The 12,129-nt window shown below is 40.1% G+C and overlaps 1 protein-coding gene across 2 annotated transcripts in view; it reads left to right on the top strand.

The window, feature by feature from the left end:
* NEK9 (NIMA related kinase 9) overlaps positions 1–12,129 on the top strand; it is a 35,379-nt gene that overhangs the window by 10,188 nt on the left and 13,062 nt on the right. For both annotated transcript variants that reach the window (XR_006530234.2, XM_014835679.3), the window contains exons 7-16: positions 149–259; positions 1,084–1,148; positions 3,394–3,444; positions 3,904–4,096; positions 6,012–6,156; positions 6,786–6,986; positions 7,179–7,225; positions 8,464–8,619; positions 9,961–10,069; positions 10,570–10,731. Coding sequence is in view for 1 of the 2 variants with exons in the window: in XM_014835679.3 (XP_014691165.1) it covers positions 149–259; positions 1,084–1,148; positions 3,394–3,444; positions 3,904–4,096; positions 6,012–6,156; positions 6,786–6,986; positions 7,179–7,225; positions 8,464–8,619; positions 9,961–10,069; positions 10,570–10,731 (1,240 nt within the window). In the remaining variant the exon portion in view is untranslated. The remainder of the gene's footprint in view (positions 1–148; positions 260–1,083; positions 1,149–3,393; positions 3,445–3,903; positions 4,097–6,011; positions 6,157–6,785; positions 6,987–7,178; positions 7,226–8,463; positions 8,620–9,960; positions 10,070–10,569; positions 10,732–12,129) is intronic.

The raw sequence follows: 12,129 nt of genomic DNA, 5'->3' as shown, positions 1-12,129 counted from the left end.
TGCATACTAATAGTTATAGAAAGAAGTCAGACCCAAGGCAGAACTATTGCACTTCTTTTGATAATAGTTACAGACATCTCAGGGCCCTACTGGTAGATTATGTCATCCTTATATAACCAAAAACAATTCAATCATCATTTTCTCATAGAATCCACTCAACCTGTGTGTGAAGATTGTACAAGGAATCCGGGCCATGGAAGTTGATTCTAGCCAGTACTCTTTGGAACTGATCCAAATGGTCCATGCGTGCCTCGACCAGGTAGTTGACTTATATATTCATTTCAGTTTAGTGTTTCCCTTCCAGCCTTAGTGTTGGGGTATGGCATAGATGAACCTGCTTGAAACCGTATCCACTTCTCCAGGGTGGGATATGTTTGTGGCTGTACCCAGAAGAATAGACATTGGCAATTCATGATAGTTGTGTGCTTCAGCCAATAAATTCTTACTTTATTCTGCTTTTTTCTTACTTTATTAATTTGTGAAATGATTTTACCAGTTAAATTGTGCTCCATTTCTTATGATCAAGATTAATTTTTATAAATCGATTTTATAAAATTATAGTCAGAGATGATTTAGAGTTCCTAATTTGAAGAATGTGTATAGTTCTAATGTCTCATTTGCTTTGCATTGTAGCTCTAGGTCATTATTATTCAAAGTATGGTCCCTGAAGCACAGGCATTAGAACCTCCTGAGGATGTTTACAAGTGAAAAATGAAGATTCCTAGGCCACACCTCAGGCCAACTGGATCAGAATCTCTGTGGATAAAGTCTAGAAATCTTTATTTGTAACAAGCACTCTGGGAGATTCTTATGTGCTGTATATATTGCACTTTGACAGCCACTGCCCTAACTGAACAAGTGAGGAAGGTGCATTCTCATTCACGTATAAGTGTTGATGGTAATGAGATGTTAAGCAGAGTCCTGGAATGTGACATAAGAAAATGTTTTTTCAAACAAAAGGATAATATACAGTGGTCTTTGAATAACTAACATATGGCCTTCTAAGAGGACGTAACATGCCTCTTTAAATCCCATTTTGCCCATTTCCTTTAAATTAAAACTAACCCCATTTGTACTTTTTAGGATCCTGAGCAGAGACCCACTGCAGATGAACTTCTGGATCGCCCCCTTCTCAGGAGACGCAGGAGGTAAAGTACAAGGAAATCATCTTTCTGTAGATGGTTAACTGTTAGAAGCCTGATCAGAGTACCACGAGAGAGGGCGGTGGTTCCTGACTTGGCCAGTCTGGTGCTATTGTCCACCAACATCTCTGCTTTCATTTCTTGGGGGTAGCTCCTGACTTTCACCTCCTCTTTTCTTCTACATTTAGACTGATGAGACCCTAGAGCCCAGCACTTGCCCATTTGTGAGTTTTAATCTAGAGATGGGGCATTAGAGCATAGTAATTAAGAGAGGAGGGCTCTGGACTCAGACATCCTTAGGTTTGTGTCTGAGTTCTGTCATTATCTTTGTGAAGTTATTTACCAACTCTGTTCCTTAGTTTTCTCCTCTATAAAGGGAGGTAGGGTGAGGATTAAAGGAGGTAGCATATAAAGTGCTCTGCCCAGGGCCTGGCACAAGGCTTCACAATTGTCAGATGGTAGTATGGACTTGGACTGGGCCTTTGTTTTTTAGTGCATTTGTTTGCACAGTGGGTTGCAGTTGGAGGAGTCCTTTTCAGATACCTTTGGCCCATTTCCTGAAGTCGAGCCTGATTGATTCCTGACAGGTTCTTTCCTGAGATTCATTCTGTTAGAGGTCTCTAGAGGTAGGAAGGAGGTCCTTTATCCCTCACTTCCTGTAGGAGGCTTCAAACCCTAACTTAAAGAGTTCTTTGTCCTTCTTAAATGTTCTAGTCTGTATTTCATCCTATTGTCCTATTCTTGCCTTACTACCCTTCTTTCTCCCCTACCAGTTCTTTGTTTCTGTATCTTCCCAATATTCAAACATTTACTCTGCTCTTTTTCAACTCTTGCCCTTAGATACATGACGTATATACCTTGTTCCATAATCTTTCTCGTTTGGTCGGTACCTTTCTTCTGTTGTGTCATTTAATTAATCTTTCTGCTTTTCCAGTTGATCTCTAGCCAGTGCTTTAGTGCTTAGAATTATGTGTAATACTCCAGATACAGAACCATGACCTTTCATTTATGTTCTATGCATATTCAGGCAATATCACCCTTTGGGGCTGGTTAAGCATATTTAAATTTTTTATCTGTCTTATTTCCCAACAATGTAATCACTGTTCTCATCTCTTATTTAAATATTTCCATTGATAATTTTTAATTGCAATTTTTATTGAGGTAATTGTAGATTTATATGCAGTACTTTGTTAGAACTTTGAACTTTGATGGAAAAACATAAGACAAAGAGCTTTCAGGATAAAACACAGACTCAGGAAATTGTGGAAAATATTCGGGAAGTTGTATTTGGATAGATTAGTGGTTCTAGACCTGAGGGCTCCCACCTCAGGAGCTTTCAAAAAATACTGACGCCTAAGCGCCACCCCAGGAATTCAGCTGTAATAGATTTAGGCAGAATAAGAACCCTGGGCTATAACCTGGGGAGTAAGTAGAGGGAAAGAAGGCTAGAAAGGAAGGTAGAGAATCTTGAATCCAGATGAAGGAATTTGTGCTTAATTCAAGAGATAGTACAGAAGTATTGGATGTTTTTGAGAGGGTAGTTCATATGATGAGAGGCATGCCTAAGAAAGAGTTATTTGGCAATACTAATATCAGTGTTAAATCAGTATGGGACTGATTAAAGTAGATTAGAACTGTAGTGAGACCACGTAGGAGGCGCTACCACAGTCCAGGTGGGAAGTAAAGCTCCCCAGAACTAAGGTGGTCAAACTGGAAAGGAGAGCTGAGGATAAAGGGCACTGTGTAGGTAGAATCTGTAGAACTCGACTATGGAAGAAAGGGAGACAGCTGAATCAGAGATGACTTGAATTTGAAGCCTTGTTGACTGGGAGAATGGGGAGGAGGGGTGCCAGTTAGAGAAATAGGAGAGTCAGAAAGAAAGCTTTATGGGAGAGAGAGAATGAGCTGAGATTTGAGATGTTGAGTTTGGGGAGTCAGACTAGATGGAGATGTCAGCAGGTACTTAAAAATGTGCATTAGAGGTTCTTGAGGCTCTCTGTTCTAGCTTGAAACATTTCTCAGAGATAGAAAACAAATGGCCCAAACTGCTGGCCCCTTGTATTTAATGAATTGTCTAATGCCAGGCCGATGTACCTGTAAGTTGCATCGAGGTACTTTCCTAAAAGTATCGTAATGTTGCAGGAGGTATATGATTTAAAGAGGATTAAATCTGTTCAATGTATTAAAAAGACACTGGTGCAATATAGAAACCTATTATTTCGCTCATGTATGTTTACTTTTCTTTTGGTAGAGAGATGGAGGAAAAAGTCACACTCCTTAATGCACCTACAAAAAGACCAAGGTAATGCTCAAGGGACGCTTGAAAAGTGATATATCTTAAATTACCGCTAGGGGGTCTGTCTTTCTTGGGTCTAAGCATTGTTTGATCACAGTAAGTAGCCTTTGGTGTCCTGTTCAGAAGCCAACATCTGCTTAAATGTCAAATAGTTGTTTCTGAGAAAAAGAAAGCTATAATTTCACCCTCATGCCAAAGTGGACATCATTACCATGATGAATGTTGAAAAGTTGAAAAGTGTAGGTGTTATGGATGAGACTGGAATCTGATCTGGCCAAGCTGTGGTGAAACCCTGAGGCAGAAATTGCGAAGCCTGCTATGATAGAGGGTTGAAATAAGTTGTCAAGAAAGAACATACTTTCTCATACCATAATTGGCAGTTCTTCTCAGGGAACAGACTGGAAGCATTTTTCTTTGATGTGGTTTTTATGTTAAATGTGCCTTTGTTCTGGGGGTTGTTGGCAGGTCAAGCACTGTGACTGAAGCACCCATTGCTGTGGTAACATCTCGAACCAGTGAAGTCTATGTATGGGGTGGTGGAAAATCCACTCCCCAGAAACTGGATGTCATCAAGAGTGGCTGTAGTGCCCGGCAGGTGTGTGCAGGGAATACCCACTTTGCTGTGGTCACAGTGGAGAAGGAACTGTACACCTGGGTGGTAAGTGAAAGCTAAGTACTTTCAAACTGTGATGTGAGCCTAATTGTTTACTGGGCCCAGGATGTCTAAGTATTTTGTTAGTTGAGCATCAGCTGTGGGAGTGGCAGCCTGGGTGATAGAACGTAAGCTCTTATGAGAGCAGGGATTTTGTCTGTTTAGTTCACTGATGTATCCCCAGTGCCTGGTACATATTAGGTCAATTGTAAATGTTTTTGGAAGGAATGAATGAAAGAGAGAGAAAGAATTAAAAGGCCCTAGGTTTGGACTCAGGAGACTGGACTTTCTCATTTATAGCTGAGTGATTTCAGAAAGTCACTTCATTACTCTCTTCTATTACCATGAGGTTCACAGCGGTTAGTATCTATGAAATAGCTTTCTAAACAAATGAAGCAGTATACCGTGTCAGGAAAATTCTAAGACCTCCATCACTGATCGAAGCTGGCTAGGTATATCTTGAATAGAATTTTCTTTTGTTCCCTCTAGATTCTACCCTCTTTCTCACCTTGTTGAACAAATTGCCTGTACTTGCTATCTGTTTCCTTATCTCCCACTCGCTCTTCATTCACCTACGGTGCAGCTTCCATCCCTGCCACTCGATTGAAACTACTCTTACCAAAATGACCTATAAATTGTGAAAATAAAATAGATACTATTTAGTCCTTACCTTGCTTGACCTCCTGGCAGCATTTCACATAGTTGACCACTCCCTCCTTCTCGAAGCTTTGTCTTCCTTCCCTTGGCTTCTATGAGAGCATATTCTCTTGGCTTTCCTTCTTTCTTTTCAGCTATGCCTTCTTAGTCTCTTTTCAGGCTGCTTTTCTTTACCCAACTTTGTCTTAGGCCCTTAATTCTTCTCACTGTTCCTCTTCTTCCTGAGAGAACTCATTTTTTCCAATAGTTTCAGATGACTTCTCCATGAGGATAGGGTTTATCTTCACTGTGTGACAGTGTAGACACTCAACTGTTGATTGACTGAAAGAATGAATGAATGATTTTGTCTCTGTTATAGAGCATTAACTTGCTGTCATTTCCTAAAACTCTATCCCTTAAAGAATAAGCCCCTGGGGGGCTGCCAGAGGTGGAGTGAAATTAGTGCCTTAAAAAACATGTATATATTAGGGCTGGCCTGGTGGCATGGTTATTAAGTTCAGTGTGCTCCACTTTGGCAGCCCAGGGTTCACAGTTTCAGATCCTGGGTGCAGACCTACACCACTCATCAAGCCATGCTGTGGCAGCAACCTACATACAAAATAGAGGAAGACTGACACAGGTATTAGCTCAGTGCCAATCTTCCTCAAGCAAAAAAAAAGAGAAGGATTGGCAACAGGTATTAGCTCAGGGCCATTCTTCCTCATGAAAAAAAAAAGACAAAAAATATATATATAATGACTTACAGTTGAATTATTGAATGAAAAGAATTACTATCTCTATAAAACTGTTGAAAAGTCATTTAGGACTATTTTCAGTGCTGTATAGCAGCCTCTGTGCAGCCACATTCTTTATAACTATTCCATATTTCAGGGAAACTGTGACCAAAATTTGTAAAACTTCTATTAAGGATTTCCAAGAGGCTATCCTCCTGTAGAAAACAATCAAATTAGACTATATAAAGAATTTTTTTTCACCATTCACCCATAATTAAATATATAGTTCAACTTAGATTTGAAAGACAAAATTGGGAATGTGTCCTTTTAAGGCCTGATGGATACCAATCTGGATACTTTTTAAATCTTTACCTCTTGGCAGGGGTTTTATACTACCTACCATTAAAAGGTTTAATCCTCTTACTCATTTTTTTTTCATTTCTAAATTTCCAGCTGATTTTTTTATACTTTTTTTATTATTAAGAAGATATATTAAAGACTAGCTTTTGGCATAAAAAGTTAAAACTTCACAAGACCTCTTTATTTCACAGAACATGCAGGGGGGTACTAAACTCCATGGTCAGCTGGGCCATGGAGACAAAGCCTCCTACCGACAGCCAAAGCATGTGGAAAAGTTGCAAGGCAAAGCCATCCGCCAGGTGTCATGTGGTGATGATTTCACTGTCTGTGTGACAGGTAAGCCATCAGCAGAAAGCATCCAAATGCATTTGATGAGGGGTATTGTACTTAATGCTGTAATATTTTAGTTGGAATTTTACAATGAAAGACAGTATTCAAAGAACCAAAGACAATAAGCACATATAGATATTAGTAACAACGTGCCCAATTTGCTATAGTGTTGGGGGGTAGTGAACAAGGAGAAGGCAGGTAGATAATACAAAAGAGTGGGATCATGTTGTGTGTTCCAGTTAAGGGAATAAATAACCTCACCACTTAGTCAGGTGTGGATAACACTAAATCAGGAATCAAGAGCTGAAATTTACTCTTGTTCTTGCCATTACTCACTTTATGATTCCTTGGTACTTATCTTTTTCTCTATGGACTAGAGATGACCCTACTAAAATTTTAAACCTTTAACATGATGATCCTACCACTTTTTTTTAAACTATTATTATAACAGTACTCGTGACCCTCTAAACACAAACAAATCTAGACTTGCACAGAGAAATCTTTGGATTTCTCTGATGTAATTATCTCATGTGAGATCATTGGCTAGGGTAGTCCTCATTCCAGCCCTGCCCAGCTTTCTGATTGTACAAACTAAGTCATTCCTTTGATGGGTTTTGCTTTCCTTTCTTTTGCAGATGAGGGTCAACTCTATGCCTTTGGATCTGATTATTATGGCTGCATGGGGGTGGACAAGGTTGCCGGCCCCGAAGTACTAGAACCCATGCAGCTAAACTTCTTCTTGAACAATCCAGTGGAGCAGGTCTCCTGTGGAGATAATCATGTGGTGGTTTTGACACGAAACAAAGAAGTCTATTCTTGGGGCTGTGGCGAATATGGTAGGTGTAGCCTTGTCTCTCTCCACTTATTCCCTGGTGCACAACCTGACTTCAGGCTTGTGTGCATCTAAACACATCATGCAGCTTCTCCTTGACAAGTGTTAATTCAGTAAAGGAGAATATTCTTATAGAACATTTTCATTGGGAGGGATGCACTCATTTTAATGACTTTCTTTCTTATGTGTATCTCAGGAAGACTGGGATTGGATTCAGAAGAGGATTATTATACACCACAAAAGGTAAAATCAGAAGCAGCTTCTGCCTAAAGCCCATCTAGGTCGCACAGACTCCAGTAATATGTCCTCTTTCCCTGACTCCCCATATTAAGGTGTCTGTTTCTGAAATATTTCCTATCTGGGAGACTGACATTCCAGGATTCCTGATTTAGCACTCTTTGCTCTTGTCATCTGACTAAATCATAAAAAGTTGAGAAAGAGGATACAGCCACTGTGGACACTCTGGAGTCACATGTTACTCGAGGATAGGAGCTAAAGTCAGCATGCACAGTGAAATGAAAAAGTCACATTGAGCTAAATGCACCCTGGAAAATTCCTTGGGAAGATATTGGAAAGCAATATACTCTCTCTTAGCTCATCACAGCCATTTTCCCCTCCTACTTGCACAGTTGAACACCAGATGAAATAGTTGTGTGTACTCAGGGGTCATGTTGTGTGACACATGATATCTAATTGCTCTCAGCACTGCAAGAGCTGACACTGCAGGAGCTGGCACAGGCAGAGCTGAAACCAGCCGAGGGAAGAGCACGCTCACATTTCTCTCACACCCACCTAGGGCACAGGAGTGCCCCCTGGAAGGTTGACTGTAATTGACTATACCATTCACTGTTAACAAAGTTTATGTACATTTTTTAAATTAACTTAAATATTTGTGTGACCATTCTCAATGGGATTCACCGCTGTTCCTCTTCTTCTGAAAAGGCTGTGGTAGAAACTTCGCGATTTGATTTTTTGGATTTCACAGACCTCCATCATGTGCCCCCACCATTCTCCAGCCCTGTCTGGTTAGCTGCAGAGGGATGTGAGCATTTGGATTCCTGGCTGCTCCCTCAGTACTCTGTCACCTCACTTACAGCTTGACCAGACTGGGACCCCACGAGCTACTGAGTTTCTTCTATAACTGTCATGGAGGCTTCCGTCTCAGAGGACAAAATCTGCAGCACATCAAAGCATCTCCTTTCCCAACGTTTTTTGAGAAGTCTTCCTAAGTAGGATCTATTGACTAAAACAAACTTTGACGGGGCCTGTTTAGCCAACCTGGAATTGCCTTCTTTTACTTTATTATAAAACTTGAGCTCCTTTTTGCAAACAGCCTCTATGCTACTGGGCAAATCGAAGAGAACAGAGCAACCTTTACTTCCCTGTAGTCGTTCTGCTAAATGCAGGATGTCACTTTTGAAAGAATTGGAGGGTTTTTTCCTAATACAAGTTATGTTTGGGGGATTTTTTTTTTCTTGCAGGTGGATGTTCCGAAGGCTTTGATTATTGTTGCAGTTCAATGTGGCTGTGATGGGACATTTCTGCTGACCCAGTCAGGCAAAGTGCTGGCCTGTGGACTCAATGAGTCCAACAAGTTGGGTCTGAATCAGTGCATGTGTGGAATCATCAACCATGAGGTGAGTACCCACTTTGGTGTCCTAACCACCATTGTCATGACTTCTCTAGGTTGGCATTTCTCTGGGAATGCTATCATGGATTTTAACTTAAGAATAAAGTGAGGATCTTGCAGACATTATATTTAGCAAAAGAAGCTAGCCACAAAAGAGTACATACTATATGATTCTAATTATATGAAGTTTAAGAACAGGCAAAATTAACTTAGGATAGCAGAAGTCAAAATAGTTACTTCTGGGAGGAAGGGTATGGGTATTAACGGAAGGCGTGGGAGGGATCCTAGGGGGATGGGAGTGGTCTGTATCTTGATCTGGGTGGTGGTTTTACATTTATATACATAAGGAAAATGTATCAAGCTGTACAATATTTTACAGTATGTTATACCTCAATAAATAAATTGATTACAAAGAGTCAAGTGATGGAATTCATATTCTACCTTATCACTGAAATAGGTACAAGAAAATTAACATTATGGAAAGAAACATATTTCCATGCATCACCTCCCTGGAGAGTTTTTTAGATTTATCACTCCCAAATCACTGATCCTGTACAGGCTTATTAAATGTGATTTCCATTCTCCTCCTTCAAGGATGTCATGAAATTCACCACTAATATTAAGTCTTAGTCTCCTCTTTGTGTTAGTATGATGAGTTTTTGTCATTCTTTGAAGAATCAAGAGAGAAAAGTTTCCTGACTCAGTGGAAGAGAGAAGAATTTTGATGCATTCTCTGAAGTAGTGGTTCTCAAATGGGAGAGTACAAATTCGGGGCAGGTCTGGGAGCATGTCTGTGTAGTTTGAAAGGGCATATGTAGAAGGACCATTACTTGATTTGGGTTTTTATAACATTGGATTTGTTGTGAAATTTTAAACTTAAATGAGAGGACTTTTTTTTAATGCTAATCTAAAGGAACATGGATTTTAACATGTTGAGAAACACTGCCCTGTAGATGAAATTAGATCACAGTAAACTGGTTGCTCTGTGGGCTGGAGAGTCCTCAGGATTTTAATTCTTTGCCCTTGCCCTTGCCCTTGTTAGGTATGCAGAGTATATAACCAAGACAAATGTCAGTGATTCTCTCCTTATGTAGATACTTTCTAGGGTGGAGAGTTCATGTTTTTCATACCCTAATTAGGAATCTAAAGCTTTTATCTGAAAGTCCTGTCTCATATACTAATTAAATTCTCTGATTACATATTGAGCTTATTTCTTGGATTCTATTGGAGATGAAAAGCTACCTGGCACCTTCTTAGGAACATGATGTGCTTGAAAGGCCTTTTGGTCAGCCTGTTACCTCTCCATTTTTACCTATGAGTCTTTGCTTTGTGTTTTACCTTGTTTCAGGCATACCATGAAGTTCCCTACACAACCTCCTTTACCTTGGCCAAACAGTTGTCCTTTTATAAGATTCGTACAATTGCCCCAGGCAAGACTCACACCGCTGCTATTGATGGTGAGTCGATTCACAACTGTATACACATAGCTCAGGCTGCTTTATTCTATCAAGTATTAGCTCTTCTTAACAATATATGCACTCTCCTGATTTCCCCCTAGTATCTAGGATTACCTCATTAACAAATTAGGCATTCAAGTACAATTTTTGTTGATAATCATTATGAATGCATAATCAATATGTCCTTTAAGGAGAACAACACCTGTAATTCGAGACAACCACTGCCTCTAATTAGCACCTTCTATAAGTATTCTGAGTTAGAATTTTCCACATTTCAAATTCAATATTGGAGAGAGAATACAATATTGAGTCACTTCCTGGGTCTAATTGCTCATAGTTCTGGATACCCTAGCTGCCCTACATCCAGGATCGTGTGGCTAGCTTTTTATTTTTATACTCTAACAACCAGAAGCTGGTCCGTGGAACTCTGTATTGGCTGTGTTTTTCCTCTGTTCTGTGACCCATTTGTGCCTGGTTGTCTATTTTTGCTTCTCTCTCAGAGCGAGGCCGGCTGCTAACCTTTGGCTGCAACAAGTGTGGACAACTGGGTGTTGGGAATTATAAGAAGCGGCTAGGAATCAACTTGTTGGGGGGACCACTAGGTGGGAAGCAAGTGATCAGGGTCTCCTGCGGTGACGAGTTTACCATTGCTGCCACGGATGGTGAGTCTGTACACATCATTTCAAGCTTTCTGGATAGATGGCTATGTTTTAATTTTTGGTTGGGAAAGAGGTAGACTGGTTATTTGTATAGCTGAATCATACATTTACTTTCTTATTTGTGTTAAATTGGTGGCCAATTTTTATGCATATGGAGCTTCATTAACTTTTCATGTCCCTAACATAGCGATTGTTTTTATGAGGTCAGATTTCTAGATAATGGCAAATTAATATTCTAAGGCCCTACTTTTCTTACTTTTGCCTTTTTGGTAAAATGCTTTAAGAGTATTAAATGCTTCTATATATACCTTGCTCAGCAACGTAATTTAACCTTGCTTCTTAGTTGGAGTCAGCTGCACTGCTGGGCAGTGATGTCTTTAGGGACTGCTAGGCCTTGAAGGACTGTATACTGTGTATCTTTCAGCTTTCTGAATTGGTCTAATTGATTTTTCTTCTCTCTGTCCTCTCATAGTTATTTCTACTTGGCAGTGTCTTCTTGCACCTATCACTGCTTCTCTCTCTCTCTCTTTTTTTTTGGTGAGGAGATTGGCCCTGAGCTAACATTGGTTGCCAGTCTTTCTGATTTTTTCCCCCTCCCCAAAGTCCCAGTACATAGTTGTGTATCCTAGTTATAGGTCATTCTAGTTCTTGTGTGTGGGATTCCGCCACAGCATGGCTTGATGAGCAGTGTGTACGTCTGTGCCCACGATCCGAACCAGTGAACCCCAGGCCACCAAAGTGGAGCACTCAAACTTAACCACTCAGCCATGGGTCCGGCCCCTGCTTCTCTTTCTTACTGCCACTTCTGCTAGTCTTCATTCCCCTCCCTCTTTATTCTGCTTTCTTTTTTTCTCTCTTCTTCCTGTATCATCTTCTGATTTTTTATTTTTATTTTTGTAGCTACCTCTTTCTTGTGACTGCTGAACAACAGTCACATTTTGTCGTCTTATCTTTTGATTCATTTCGACTTTTTTTGTTGTTGCTCATGTTCTGAGATGTCTTTGTTTTCTTTAGTGTGTGCCTGTTATATACACACGAGGAGTCCGGGGATAGTGTCAGATAAGTGATCTGTTACTGCTTTTAAGTGAACCAACTTTCAGAGTAGCACATTAACCTTCCCTGCTTATCCCAGAGCAAGAGACTTTAGGGAGCAAACTGTTTGGGTCAGACTAGATAAATGCATATGTTACCTAGAAAGACAGAGTCAGGATGTCACTGAGGATTAAACTGAGTACAGCAAGTTCAGTAGCACTTTCTGTCAGCACCTCAAAGAGGTAATGTTTCCTCAGTAGATCTGTATACTTCCCGAGTTAAACTTCAGAATGAGGAGGGTAGAATTGAAATCTGTGGCTGGACATATTACTTCTTGATAAATGTTCCTGTACTCCTCTGAACTGTATT

The sequence above is a fragment of the Equus asinus genome, chromosome 7 (genome assembly GCF_041296235.1).
Source record: "Equus asinus isolate D_3611 breed Donkey chromosome 7, EquAss-T2T_v2, whole genome shotgun sequence".
Lineage (NCBI taxonomy): Eukaryota > Metazoa > Chordata > Mammalia > Perissodactyla > Equidae > Equus > Equus asinus.
The sequence above is the reverse complement of the archived record's forward strand: the minus strand, read 5'-3'. Positions and strand labels throughout refer to the sequence as shown.